At 33.4% G+C, this 15,294-nt stretch overlaps 2 protein-coding genes across 3 annotated transcripts; both read right to left on the bottom strand.

Moving 5' to 3' along the window:
- Nucleotides 1-3,481: 3,481 nt before the first annotated feature.
- On the bottom strand, nucleotides 3,482-5,977 carry LOC142631936 (loganic acid O-methyltransferase-like). Its single transcript, XM_075806303.1, has 3 exons — nucleotides 5,828-5,977; nucleotides 4,506-5,162; nucleotides 3,482-4,011 (listed from the first exon to the last, which is right to left on the bottom strand). The coding sequence occupies exons 1-3, from the start codon at nucleotides 5,918-5,920 to the stop codon at nucleotides 3,664-3,666; spliced, it is 1,098 nt and encodes a 365-aa protein (XP_075662418.1). The 5' UTR covers nucleotides 5,921-5,977; the 3' UTR covers nucleotides 3,482-3,663.
- Nucleotides 5,978-9,781: 3,804 nt separating this feature from the next.
- LOC142630874 (loganic acid O-methyltransferase-like) lies at nucleotides 9,782-13,974 on the bottom strand. Of its 2 annotated transcripts, XM_075804930.1 has the most exons (4): nucleotides 13,826-13,974; nucleotides 11,152-11,455; nucleotides 10,808-11,070; nucleotides 9,782-10,290 (listed from the first exon to the last, which is right to left on the bottom strand). In XM_075804930.1, the coding sequence occupies exons 1-4, from the start codon at nucleotides 13,916-13,918 to the stop codon at nucleotides 9,955-9,957; spliced, it is 996 nt and encodes a 331-aa protein (XP_075661045.1). In that variant the 5' UTR covers nucleotides 13,919-13,974; the 3' UTR covers nucleotides 9,782-9,954. The 2 variants fall into 2 exon arrangements, with proteins under 2 accessions (XP_075661045.1, XP_075661044.1); XM_075804929.1 differs by having other exon boundaries at nucleotides 10,808-11,455.
- Between the last annotated feature and the right edge of the window lie 1,320 nt (nucleotides 13,975-15,294).

The raw sequence follows: 15,294 nt of genomic DNA, 5'->3' as shown, positions 1-15,294 counted from the left end.
GGAGGGTATTTGGCCGACACCACACCGGTGCTCTCTTTTAGGTCCTTTGCTTTCTTTTTGCAGATATTGCTTTCGTTCGAGGAGCGCTTGCAACTCACTGGTGATATTTTCGGCATCATCAATGACAGTCATACATTGTTTCTCTTTTCCCTAGCTTTACACGTCACAAGGAAGCATGGACCGAGATGGTGTACGGTTGCAACCGAAGGGAAGAGAAACGAAGAGAAGAGAAGAGAGTGAAGGAAAAGAAATGAATGCTGAAAAAGAAAAAGCTTTCTTTTTACATGTTTGGAAAGATTGAGAGATGAGAAAATAAAGGAAAATAATACATTTAGTTTAGATATACGTTTTTACCGGAATACCTCAAATAAAATAAAAAATGTTTGTTTTGGTGATAAACAAAACTGAAATATTAGATGTCATTAGTGATGGGCCTTAAAAGTTGCACGTTTTTTACTCGGCTTTCTTCTCATTTCTGCCCGATTTGAGCTGATGAGAAAAGTGGGCTCCAATGAATGCTCATTTACTCATTTCTCCCTCTCTCTTTTTTTCTTTTCTATAATGCCAACTATTAGGTTCTAAATATTTAGGAATAGATATTTAGGTTCTAATTTTATGTATGCTGGGAAACCAAGTACTAAAAAATATCTAGTTTAAGATTTTTAACTCTTAGAATAGTATTAGACATTGCTCAAGTTGGTTCAAGTTATAATTCAAGAACAGACAAGCTGCAGAATGAAGAATTTAGAAACTGCCTTGCTCAACCAATCGAAAGACAAGCTCGATCGATCGAAAGTTGATTTCTACATAATTAAATTAGGCCCAACCGCGAACATTTAGGGTTTAAGTCCAACACTATTAGGTATAAAAGGAAAACCCTAAATCACATTCGAAAGTTCTTGGAAGTTTTGTGAGTTACTCCTGAGAGATTTGTGAGGTTTTGTAACCTTCTAACTCAACATGCATCTATCGGAAAGAATATCCATATACAAGAACCAGTGGAGATAAGTTGTTGCATACAAGATCAACAATTCCTGATGATCTAAAACTATAAGTGGGAACTTAGAATCACAAACGTGGGTGTTTGTGTTTAACAAATTCAGATAGAAGAGTCTGTGGATTCGGAGTTGCATGTGGTCATGTGAGTAAGTACTACAAGAGCTCGCTTTAGATTTAATGACAAATCTATTGTAAAACTTCCATTCTATATAGTGAATTTGTTGCCTTGAAGATAGTTTAAGTTAAATCCTCCCCAGGTTTTTTACCTTAAGACTGGAAGGTTTCATGGGTTTTCCTATGTCATCATATCGCTTGTGTTCTTTACTTTTTCACATTAAGTGATATGATTGTTTGTGTTTAACCTAGATATGAATGATAAACCTAAGTATTAACTTTATTAATTAATTATGTTAAACAATCTAAGTATACAAGGGTCTAAATAAGCCAACAAGTGATATCAGAGCGGGTGGGCTCTTGATTAGGTAGTTTTACCTTGAGTTGATCATTGACCCCAGTTGTCATAAAACTTGGTCACCCTTTAGTTATTCCTCCCCACTTCGATAGGAATAGCTATGCCTACTAGAAGGTGAGGATGAAAGCCTTCCTTAAATCTTTGAATGAGAAAGTTTGGATGTCTGTGGAAACTAGTTGGGAAAAACCTGCCACTTCTGTGGCTCAATGGTCTGATGCTTAAAAAGAAGCAGTTAGCTTTAATAGTAAGACTATGAATGCAATATCAATGTTGTTTCACTAGAAGAATTCAAAGGATTTCTAATGTAGAGATAGCACATAGTGCTTGGAATATCCTACAAACTGTTTCATAAAGGTACAAAAGTTGTAAAAATTAATAAACTGTAACAGTTGACTTCTAGGTTTAAGAGCATTAGAATGGCAGATGATGAGACATTTGATGAGTTTTATGCCAAACGGAATGACATAGTAAACTCTATTTTTAATCTGGGTGAAGTTTATGAGGATCCTAAGATAGTTAGGAAAATCTTAAGATCCTTGAATGTAGACTATAGACCCAAAGTCACTTCCATAACTGATATCAAGGCTGTGGACACTATTCCTATAGATGAACTTGTAGGATCCCTTCAATCTTATGAGTCTGACCTACCCAAGACGAACAAGTCCAAATCTATGACCTTGAAATTTGTAGATGATGTTGATGAAGGTGTGTTTGATGATGAAATAACATCTACAGAGATTGCTTAACTTGCCAAACATTTTCAAAAGTTTTTGAAAAAACAATAATAGAAGAGCAAGAAATCGAAATGTTGCTGACCTTAAGAATGTGAAGAAGAATGAATAAACCAAAAATAATTTTTCAGAAAAACCTAAAGATAGGGTTGTTCAATCTTCTAAATATTCTTTAGGCCAACAATGTTTTTGTTGTTAAGGGCTTGTGAAGGTTTAAATTTTTTGGGCGGCTTGTTTGGCATCCATCTCATGCTACAAAGTTCTCTTTTCTCAATTAGGGAAGATGGATTGAATGATTAGCATTCCCACAGATGACGCCGAACTAATGATGTGAAAAATCACCAAGTTGAGGACCTCATCTCACTGAATGGACAATCCCGTGGTTGGTCATGTCTCTAGTGAAAACTTGCAAGAAAGCTTGGGAAAGAAGTGTAATACACTAATGTGGTGTTTGCCAAAAACATTCTGATGCTTAAGTCAAAAAGGGAAGAAAACTGTTTAGAGAGAAAATGACTTGGAGTGATTTTTGGATGAGTATTTGTGTGTACCTTCGGATTTTGTTGTTCTTTTCTTTTATAGTTGTTCCTCGCCCTAATGGACAATGAATGTCTGTATTTATGCTCAACATCTAGTATGTTATCAATGAGAGCTTTGATGTGCTTGCTTGTTACCATTGCTCTGTTTGTTATGTTTCATCATCAATGCGCGCAATAAATGTGTAACGCTTGCTCGGATCATCATTAATGGGAATGACGATCCCATGTTATTTTTTGACTCATAATTTATTTTCAAACAATAAGATCTAATCATTCATAATTTTTACACAAATTTGAGAGAACATTAATTCGAAGAACGAAAATTCCTTAAACCAGCAACTAGATTTATTATTAAATTCATCACTAACTCTACTTGGACATAAGAAACATGCTTGTTAAAACTTAAAAGGCTTAGGCCTTTTTGGATATACATCACTGTAAGTTTCTTTAAAAAACCTTCTCCTCTCTTTCTGTGTGTGTGTGTTAATACTTAGTATTCTAAAAAAAAAAAAAAAAACTTAAAAAGGCTTCAAATTTGAAACGATCACCTTTACTCAAAAGAATAAGGGGAATAGATTCTTTTGTAAATAATGTACATAGAAATTGTAATATTTTCTTGAAACATAAATAAAAGATTTTTTTAATTCAATCTATTCTTGGAATCAAAATTTTATTGCGTACAACCACTACAATCAAAATTGTAATATTTTCTTGAAACATAAATAAAAGATTTTATTGCGTACAATCAAAATTTTAACCTTGCCTCTTATTGGCTTTCAAATTCATAGTGGAGTAATCTTTCATGATCCTTGAGACATATAATGAGATATTAATATAGTAATAAAATAAGCAAAAGAAAAAAATAATAAAGTTTCGTGAATAACTGTTACTTAACAAACCAAACGAAAATAAACAAAAAAACATTCTAATCCATTGCTTTGCGTCTAAGAAGAGCAAAGAAATTAATGGATCCTCCAGAAATAAGCATGGGCATTCCTTCTTCAATTTTCTTACTTAATGAGTCAAAGAGCTCGTCTAAGATTGCATCTCCAAAATGTGTCTTGATTAGTCCATCCAATGCAGCTCGCAAGTGAGATGCGGCTATTTGGCTTTTAGTAATGGTACTAGTAATTATTTCTTGAATGACAGGTAAGTCCTCCATTCTCTCTACACTAAAATACCCATTTCGATCCACAGCAGCTTCTAGTTCCTGGGGAGACATGTAATACAATGGAATATTAAAGGAGTCCACTTTCTCTTCACTAACTATTCCCTGAAAGAAACAAAAGTAAATTAATCAACTCTCAGGACAAGACATGTATCATGCAACAACAACAATTTCAAAGTATAACCTAAGCTAAAAGGAAAAAGTGGATTTAACCTTTTTTTTTTACAATTAAGATAAAAATTAAGCTTGTCACAACGGTTTAAAGACATAAATACTTTTCCAGCTTTAAATTTTGGAAAATAATTTAGATGAAGATAAAAAGGAAGACCAAAATCAATATATTCATAAAGTATATTTAAAACTTGGGACAACTGATTTTTTTTTTTTTGCCAACGTGGATGTCCTAAGCTCTTTGACCACCTAACTATTTCCCAAGGTGTGTCTATTGTACATATTAGATAATTATAGGAAGGAATTTGCTAGAGGCAACCCCAAAATGCTAGCTAAGAGTTTTAAAATGAGGACTTCTTAAATTGCATGAAGCCTTAGGAGCCATAGATCACCCCTTGGAATTATTTGGACAACTGATAGTGTCTTACCTTTTTAGCCATGTCCATTAGGCAGGATCCTAGGAGGTCAAATGTTATATTTTGTGTAGTTTGAGAATGGTGGATTCCGTTGGGGCGTCCAGAAACGATAAGTGCAACCAATCCTCCACGCACAACCTCTTGAGCCCTAGCATGTAGAAAGTATTCCATGTCTTCAACGTATTGAGCTTCATAGGCCTTAATAACTTCATCTTTTGCACTTGTGTAGTGTATTCTCCCCTTATTCCAAGCAGGGGAACTTTTGTCAACTACAGCTTTTGGTACTCTGGAAAGCCAATGGTTGGTATAAGAAGAATGAACGAAATGTAGAGATCCTTTCGGAAACAAGCGACCATAGAATGAACCTGGCACACCTGCAGCATAATATTTTCTGTCTAATGGGAAGGAGGAGAAAAGGGTATTGAAATCGTTCGAGGTGTGATCATTGAAGAGGACTTGTAATTCGGGGAGCTGAGAATGAAGCCCTTGACTTTGATATTTAAACTGCACTGCCTCAATTATGTTTTGCACTGCTAAAAATGTATTAGGCCCAACAGAGCAACCTAAATCTGCAATTCGAAAGGTGTTTGAGGAAGGAAAGTTCTCGATATCAAGAATTTCTACAACTGCCTCAGTGATCAGCCTTTTTGCAGCGTTAGTAACTCCTTTCTGAAAAGCAAATGTTCATCATTATCATTCTAATAAACTTAGTTGTTGTCATCATTACATAATTACGAAAAACTAATAACATATAGTTCTAGACACAATTGTTTATCCACACACCAACCAACACAAGATATTGCCCACAGTAATCATGAGTACTTCTTTTGGATGAGCTTATTTGTTATCTTCTTTATTGTATAAAATTACATGTTGTACCTTTAAAAAAGTAGTACATTCCCTTTTAGATGAACATAAGCTCAACCAAACGGGTTATACAAAGACAAATATACTACCTGAGATTAAGCTATTATTATTAGCTGGACATGGTACATGTATATTGTTTACATGAGATCCGATGGGAAGTTATAGATATACATAAATAAATAAGATATTAGTATTACATTTTTTTAGGAAGTCATTTAAGCTAGTTTGCATTACCAGAAAGAATTATCATTCTAATAAAGAGTGAGAGGATACAAGGGTAGAGGTTACAGATCTTTGGGATTTGTTTAGACCGAGAAAAAATTGGAACTGGACTCATTAACCCACCCAAAACCGAAGGATAAAAATGAGTATGACTGTATGAGTAAGAGATTCCAAACCCGAAGGGTAAATTATAAACTTGCCAACGGCCTAAAATTCTTGGTATACATATATATAGAGAAGGATACCTGGTAAGAAGAGTTGTTAGCGTAACTGTGGACACCATCTCCACCTTTCATCGGATATGCTTCAATTGTTTTGCTTGTTTGCTCTGCTGCCATCTCTCTCTCTCTCTCTCTCTCTCTCTCTCTCTGATTGTTTGTAATGATGTAAAACAGGGCCGGCTCTTTTTCTTTCTGGTAAAGTGAACATTGTGGACTTGAGTGTGCAATTGTACTATTAATTTTCGGTTTTGTCAACTTCAAGAAATTTCATATATTATAGAATAGAAGAATATGATGACATTAACAACTATACATTGTTTCTCTTTTCCCCCGCTTTACACGTCACAAGGAAGAATGGCCGGAATGTTAGAATCTAGGCCCAAGAAAATTAAACTTAACTTACAGTTAGAATGCGTTGGGAAAGGGCTGAACACCCAGCGTCTGCGTTTCAGCCCTTTCTTCTTTTTCTTTTTTTTGTTTAGACGCGCTTTGTTCATTGTTTATTGTCCATAAATAGTGATTTTAGGCCAATAAACAGTAATTTTAGGTGTAAACAGTATTTTTTATCTATTAAAAAATTATTTTGCTATAGTGTTTTTCAGTTTTCAGTTTTCAGTTTCAGCTACATCCAAACGGACCCTTAGTATCCGTTTGAATCCGCGTTTGCGGATCCACATTTGCGTTTCTTTCCTTTTTTTTTTTTTCCCAGCCGCATGTTTTGACTTTTCAGCAATGAACAGTGCACCGGTGCACTATTTACGGGTCCCACAAACTTCATTTTTCTGGAACTTTTTCATTAAAAATGGGTTCTACAGCACTATTCACATATTTAAAAATTATTTTGCTACAGTATTTTCGGTTTTCAGTTTTAGCAAAATAAGTTCTATCCAAACGGACCCTTATAGTGTCAGTTGTTTCAGATCGAAAATTTCAGTTTATTTACAATTTCAGTTTATTTTTATTATTATTTATAAATTTTACTTCATTTTTTAATATTATTTATAGATCATACTGTATTATTCAGCTAACTTTTACCTTTATCTACAGTACTTTCAGTAAAAAGTTTTCAGTTTCAACTAAGAACAAAACTTAGATACAGTACCTTAGGTGTTGTTCCTTAGGTTCTCTTCTTAAAATCCAGCCATATAGTTACTTAACTAAAAAAAAACAATTTCATCCCATGAGAAAAAATCTACATGGCAAAATTTTAAAAGGAGAACTTAAAGAACAGTACCTAAGTATTGTACCTACTCTTCAACTAAATAAGTTATTCCCAAATAGACACTTCTAGTGTGTATGGAAAATTTTGCCAAATAGCGTAATTTTAGGAAAATATTGCTAAATAGCACTTAAGCAAACATATTTAGTTATAGTACTTTTTTGGAACTTGAGTTTGTCAAGTGAAACTAGATTTTACCAAACTCAAGTTCAAAACATTATGTTTGATCAGATTACCATAATGCTCCAGAACTCAAGTTTGGTAAACTCGAGTTTCACTTAGAACTTAAGTTTGACAAACTCAAGTTCGAAAAAAAAATACTACATAACTAAATAAGTTTGGTCTGGTGCTTTTTTCTAAATTTTTCCTAAAATTATGTTTTTTGGAAAAAAAATGCCCAGTGTGTATGGTTGTAACTAAGAGGAAGAAAAAAGAAGAGAAGAGAGTGAGGGAAAAGAAATGAAAAAGAAAAAAGCTTTCTTTTTACATGTTTGGAAAAGTGAAGGAAGAGAAAAGAAAAGAAAAGAAAATAATATATTTAATTTAGATATATGTTTTTATCTAAATACCCCTAATAAAATCCAAAATGTTTATTTTGGTGATGGACAAAGTTGAAATTTTAAATATCATTAGTGACGAGTCCTTAAAAGTTGCACGCTTTTTACTTAGCTTTCTTCTCATTTCCGTCCAATTTGAGTAGATGAGAAAAGTGGGCTCCTATAAATGCTCATTTAGTCATTCCTTCCATTTCTCTCTTTTTTCACTTTTTGATAATGCCAACCAAACAAAGAGAATTATCATTTCAACATAATTTCCTTTCTTTTCTCTTCCTCCCTTTCCAAATAGTGCATTAGCTTCCCTACATAATCCTTGGTCCTCTTTAATAATAAAAATTAATCCAACCAACAAAAAATTAACCAATAGCCCATTTTTTAAGCCCTTCAGAAAAAAAAAAAATATATATATATATATATAAATCATTTTTATCAAATCCGTTCAACTAATTTTGAAAAAGAAATTTTTTTAATTTTACCAATGGAATAGAGAGAGAGTTTATCGATTATATCCACACTTCCTTTGCTCTAGAGAGTAACGAATTTCATATTTGTCTCTAGTCTCTTGTATCACTGACTTTCTTTCTCTTAGTGGCTTTGAAATTCATAATGGTGTAATATTATCCTTCAGACATATAGCAAGTAATATGGTCGATATCGTACTGGTCGGTATGTACCGTACCGGTACATATACCGGTATTGAAACACCAACGTTTCGTACCGATTTAAATATTGACCGATTTTGAGCAATATCGGGCGTACTGGCTGGTACATAAAAAAAGTTTTTTTTTTTTTTTAGTTTTGTAATTTTTGTACGAACAAAATGGTAACTTACTTGCATTAACTTAATTATTAGTATTTGTAAAGTTGAATTTATTCAATCATGTGTTGGTTTTATTCTGTGTCAAATTTGCTTGTAATTTAACAATTAGATACCATGTATTTAGGTGGGAATTATGTAAGGGTTGTGCGTGAGAAAGTGTGAAGAAAACTCAAGATGTGTGCACTCAAAGGAGTCTCACGACTGGATCTCGCAACTGACAAGTTGCCAAAGTGACACATGTGTGAAGCATGCAGAGATCTAAAGGATCACGATAGCTAGAGCACTACAGGACAAAAAGTACAGTCTGACCTAGCAGTTAACTCGCGACTAGTTCCAATCACAAGGCCGAGTCGCCAGAATGCCCTATTTGGATGAAAAGTGTCCTTTTACATTCCTCACGTACCCTACTATAAATATTCTTATACCCACGAAATGTAGAGAGCTTCCAGAGAGAATTTTGAGGAGAAACCCTAGAGAAAATCAAGATTAACTCATCCACAATTTTTGACATTTAATTTTCCAAATTCCTCTACTCTCACCCTCTTCATTGACATACCTTTGAGAGGTTCATTAGCCAAATCCTTGTCTCACCATACCCATATCAGTGAGGAGGTATGCTGGTGCTTGGGAAGCAGTTTAGAGAAAACCAATTCGTTTGCTTGATGCAATAGGCTTATTGCGGGATCTGGTAAACTAGAGAAGACAAGGTTCAGCGTAATCTTGTTGGAGCAAGAAACTTGGAGGGCTTAACTACATTGGGTAGATAAGGTTTAGAGGGTCTATTACTATTCATGTATCCCAACTTTATTCTTTAGTGGATTATCTGACTGCTTGGAGAGCGGCGGAGAGGTTTTTCGCCGAATACTTCGGTTTCCTCTTCGATAACGCATTGCCGTATTATCTTTGTGTTCACATCTCTCTGCCCCTACTCTTTACCTTTTAATTACTACTGTATTTGTGATTAATTTTGATTTAGAGTGTTTTACCAATTTGAGTTTAGCTTATATTCATCATTCCGCACATATATTTGTGTATAAGTTTGTGTTGGTATTTTTGTAATTGGGGGTCTAAATATTCATTGGTGTTTTATACATCATTTGAACTTTCAGTTTTATTTGTTTTCTTAGTATGCAATGAACAATTAAGCTTTCTATTTTTTATATTATGTTTTTTTTTTCTTTTAATTGATGTTAAAGTCTAAAATCATGAATAATTTGTTCTGAATTGAGGTAATGTTTTATGGTAAGTTTTTATATTTATTATAATATATATATATATATATATATATATATATATATGTATACACACACACATACATACATACATACATATATATTTATAAATATAAAAAATAACAGTAAACCCGAAACGGTACACTGATATTAACCGGTACCGAAATATATTGTTCCACTAATCCAACCGATACAGCCTCTAGTACGAGATTGACTCTCTTAATAGTAAGGCATTAACATAATAATGAAGCTAAAGCAGAAAATACTAAAGCTCCATGAATCCCATTACTTAACAAACTGAATGAAAATAAACAAAGGGCATTCTAATTTGTTGCTTTGCGTTTAAGAAGAGCAAAGAAAATAGTGGAACTTCCTGACATAGGCTTGGTCATGAATCCTACTTCAAATTTCTTTCCAAATGAGTCAAAGAGCTCGTCTAAGATCTCATATCCAAAATGTGCCATGATCACTCCTTCAAATGCTGCTCGAAAGTTAGATGATATTTTTTGGCTTTGAGTTTCAGGTACGGTACCAAGTTCTGTAATAATTCTCTCTACACTAAAATATCCATTTCGATCCACAGCAGCTTCTAGTTCTTGGGGAGACATGCAATAGAGTGGTAGATTAAAAGAGTCCACTTTCTCCTCAGTGATAATTCCCTGAACGTAAGAAAAATAAAGCTCTTTAAAAGGGTATATTTGAATATCGTTTATTTTGTTGAAACTGAAAAATTATTGTTGAAAGTACTGTTAATAAAAGTAAAAGTTAATTAAAATAATACAGTAAGACTCATGAATAATGCCAAAAAGTGCAGTGAGACCCATAAAGAGTAGCAAAAATAAAATGAAAAGTAAAATAACTTTAATTTTTAATCCACGTCCAAATGCACACTATGAACAATGCATATATTGTTTAATCCAAATACAACAACAATTTTACAGCGCAACTGAAAAACCTAAGCTGGTAGGTGAAGTGCGGATCTTATTATTTATACTTTTTTAACAATTAAGAGGATTATTATGTCTTTCACAACAGTTGTAGGGCATTAATATTGAAGGCAATGCAAGCTTCACTTTAACATCAATAATTTAGATAAAGAAAAAAAATTAGATCAAAATCAAAGGGGCTATATTCAAAATGTAAATTAAAAACTTGGGGCAACTGATCATGTCTTACCTTCCTAGCCATGTCCATGAGGCAAGATTCAAGGACGCCAATTGTTAGAGATTGAGAATGGAGCATTCCGTTGGGGCGGCCAAGAATGATAAGTGCAACCAATCCTCCACACACAACCTCTTTAGCCCTAGCATGCAGGAAGCACTCCATGTCTTCAGTGTGTTGAGCTTGATAGGCCTTAACAACTTCATCATTTGAATTTGGGTAGTGGATTCTCCCCTTATTCCAAGCAGGGGAGCTTTTGTCGACTACCGGTTTTGGTACTTTGGAAAGCCAATGGATGGAATAAGAAGAAAAAACGAAATGCAAAGATGCATTGGGAAATAAGCGACTGTAGAAAGAACCTGGCACGCCTGCAGCATAATATTCCCTGTTTGGTGGGAGGGATGAGAAGAGTGTATTGAAATCATTCAAGATGTGATCATTAAAGAAGACTTGGAATTCAGGGAGCTGAGAATGAAGCCCTTGGCGTTGATGCTTAAACTGTAATGCCTCAATTATGTTTTGCACTGCAAAAAATGTGTTAGGCCCAACAGAGCAACCTAAATCTGCAATTCTATAGGTGTATGATGAAACGAAGTTGTCAACATCAAGCTTTTCTGCAATTGCCTCAGTGATTAGCCGTTTTGCAGAGTCAATAACTTCTCTCTGAAAAGCAAAAAAAATATAAAAAGTACGTATTCCTTATCATCATTTTAATAACTTAGTTGTCAACATAATTACATAACTATGGAAAACTAAAAACATATTTACGGCAGCTATCGAAAATTGGTAGAGCCTATTTTATGTTCTTGAAAAATGCAAGCTTTATACCAGGTGATCATCTTAAGTACGACTTGAATAATTAACATGTTGAGGACCAAATACGGAGAAAAAATATGTATAAACTTACTAAGACAAAGGAAACGAAAACAAGAAATTTGAATTCTATTATGTGTACTAGAGATGAAGAAGGAAGAGTTCTTTTGATAAATTTTTTAATGTAAGTCATATAAGATACTAGAATGAATTGAGTAATCCAATAAAGGATCGAAGCTATAGGTATGTTTGAAAAATTAAAATGATCGAGGTAAATGACACTTTGAGGATGATGAATGGGAAAAGCTGTCAGACTTGATGAAATTCCAATTGAAGTTTGGAAATTCATTATGATGTGGATGTAGAAATGGTTGGCAAACCTTTTATAATTATATTTTAAGTAGTAAAAAAATGTCCAATGACCAAAGAAAAAACACTAATTAAACCTATTCATAATATTAAATAAGATATTCAAAATTGTATAAAGTTTCATTTTATCAAGCTTATGAGTCACTACAAAAAAATAGGGTTTGTGTTTTCAAGCCAATATATAAAAAAAGAGACCTAGGGCATGTTATTCGAGACTTTTGGATAGTCATGCATTGTACATTGGAGAATTCCAAGCTCTCTCAAGGTATCAATCGGAGGTCAAAGACAAAGTTTCCAAAGATCAGGTGATCAAGGTGAAGTTGTTTCTTCCGATATATGAACAAGTTGCTAGGTTGAATCTTCAATTGGGTTGTTGAAGTTATGAGCGGGTATTCACATTGAACAGAGTTTACTAATAGAGATTCAATGAATTTGGGGCTGCATTAGGTAATGTCAATAACTACTACGGTGATAGCATATTGTTATTCTATTTGTAAAACTTCGACTCTATACAGTAGATTTAATTTCCTTGGCGATGGTGGCTAAGCATTTGTAGTGGTTTTTCGTTTCAAATAGTTGTTCCATCACTTTCTCTACGTTGCCATGTTGTGTATTCTTTTGATTCCTTGTTATTTACTTTACGCAATATTGTGTGTAATTGAATTAACCACAACATAAGCATAATTGAATTAATTAATACATTTTCCTTAGTATTGTTTAATTGAAACAACCAGGGTCTAAATTTGCTCCAAAAGAATATATATTTTCTTAGTTAAACGTCTAGTGTAGATAAAGAAGCCTATAAAGATCACCATGTAATTTTTATTGACCTAGAGAAAGCAAATAATATGATACCTAAAGATGTTATGTATGACAAATTCTAAGTTGAGAATAAGTGAAAACATCACAAATGAGTTTCCTATCACAAAAGGTTTGCGTAAAATACTTGCTTAAAAAAAATTGTTATACAGTGAAATTCATCTTACCCATAAATGTTTGAACATTTATTGATGTGAACAATGTCCATTCAAGATAACGTATCTCTTAATTACAATCTTTTATTTTAAGGGAAGACCATTTAATTCCAACCACGTTGTCCTTGTACATGAGTTTATTTTTTTGTGTTTGAGGGGATAGGTGTTTCTTTTTATTTATGGCTACACCTAATAATGTATTTAGGTTACCTATGTATCATTGGTGGGGATCAAGCCAATTCGTAGTTCTTGAATTGAGATTTTAGATTTAAAATCCTCAAATATGATTTTGTCCACTTTAAATGATAGAAATTTAATTCAAAGACTTGATATTTAATTAAGCATTGACTTAATTTTGTTTTTAGGTGAGATAATTTATTTTAATCTCAAGGAAAGGACTCATATTTTTGTGGAAATTGAACCAAAGCCTCCTTTTGGGAAATTGAGCGTCCAAACAAATTTCCCTTTATTTCATTTTCTTCTTTGTATTAATTTTAATAAGTAATGATATTTTGATTGAAGTCCTTAAAATTAATTAAGGGAAAAAAAAACTCCTTTAAAGCAATTTTACTAGTCTTACATAGATAAATAAATAAGATATTAGTCTTACAGTTTTTGGATGTCATTCAAGCTAGTGTGCATTACCAGAAAGAATTATCAATCTAATAAAGTGTGACAGTATACAAGGGTAGAGGTTACAGATATTTAGGAATTGTTTATACCGAGAAAAATTGGAACTGGACTCATTAACCCACCCAAAACCGAAGGATAAAAATGAGTATGACTGTATGAGTAAGAGATTTCAAACCCGAAGAGTAAATTATAAACTTGCCAATGGCCTAAAATTCTTGGTATACGTATATATAGAGAAGGATACCTGGTAAGAAGAGTTGTTAGCGTAGCTGTGGACACCATCTCCACCTTTCATCGGATATGCTTCAATTGTTTTGCTTGTTTGCTCTGCTGCCATCTCTCTCTCTCTCTCTCTCTCTGACTGTTTGTAATGATGCGAAACAGAGCGGGCTCCTTTTCTTTATGGTAAAGTGAACATTGTGGACTTTCGTGCGCATTTGCATTATTAATTTTCGGTTGTGTCAACTTCAAGAAATTTCATATATAATTGAATAGAAGAATACGAATACTTGATGACATTGACAGTTAGACATTGTTTCTCTTTTTCTCAACTTCACACATCACAAGGAAGAATGCACTTAGAATGTGTTTGGACCCAGCGTCCACGTCCACGTCCACGTCCAGCCTTCATTTTTTTTTTTTTTTTTTTCCTTCCCAGCCGCAGTTGTTGACCAAGTCTTCCATGAACAGTGCATTCGTACACTGTTCACGGACCCACAAATTTTACTTTTCAGCCACTTTTTCATTAAAAATGGGTCCCGCGGTACTATTCACACATTTTAAAATTATTTTGCTACAGTGTTTTCAATTTTCAGCAATAAGTTTTATCCAAACAGACCCTTAGTAAGCGTTTGGATCTCGCGCGTCCATGTTTTAGCGTTTCAGCCTTTTTCTTTTTTTTTTGGACCAGCGCCTAGTGCACTGTTCATGGGATATGAACAGTGCATCAATGCATATGAACAGTATTTTTTAGTGTGAACAGTAATTGAAAATTATTTTTTTTTATTATTTTCAGTTTTTAGCAAAATAAGCGATATCCAAACGCACCCTTAATATGTGTTTGGATTGGCGTCTGCGTCGCAAATCCAGCATTTCACGTTTTTTTTTTAGACTCGTTTCTTAGTTTCTGTGGCTTTATATCACACCAGTGGGTCACATGTACTGTTCACGAGACCCACAAACCTTTTTTTTCAACAACTTTTTCATTAAAGGGTCCTACGACACTATTCACACATTTAAAAATTATTTTGCTACCGTATTTTCAGTTTTCAACGGTATTCAAACAGACCCTTAATGTTAGAATTTAGATCCAAGAAAATTAAACTTAACTTACAAGTACTCGCTTGGGACAAGCTGAAAATTTTAGTTTATTTACAATTTTAACTATTATTCATGTGTCTTACTGCACTTTTTGGTAATATTCATAAATTTCACTATACAATCAGCTAACTTTTACTTTTATCTACAATACTTTCAGCAAAAAATTTTCAGTTTTAGCTAAATAAACTATTCCCAAATTGACACTTACAGTGTGTATGGAAAATTTTTCCAAATTCCATAATTTTAGAAAAATTTTGCTAAATAGAACTTGAGCAAACTTATTTAGTTATAGCACTTTTTTGAAACTCGAGTTTGTCAAGTGAAATTCGAGTTTACCAAACTTGAATTCCAAGCATTATGTTTTATCAAATTGCCATAAGGCTCCGGAAATCG

The sequence above is a fragment of the Castanea sativa genome, chromosome 4 (assembly GCF_040712315.1).
Source record: "Castanea sativa cultivar Marrone di Chiusa Pesio chromosome 4, ASM4071231v1".
NCBI lineage: Eukaryota > Viridiplantae > Streptophyta > Magnoliopsida > Fagales > Fagaceae > Castanea > Castanea sativa.
The sequence above is the reverse complement of the archived record's forward strand: the minus strand, read 5'-3'. Positions and strand labels throughout refer to the sequence as shown.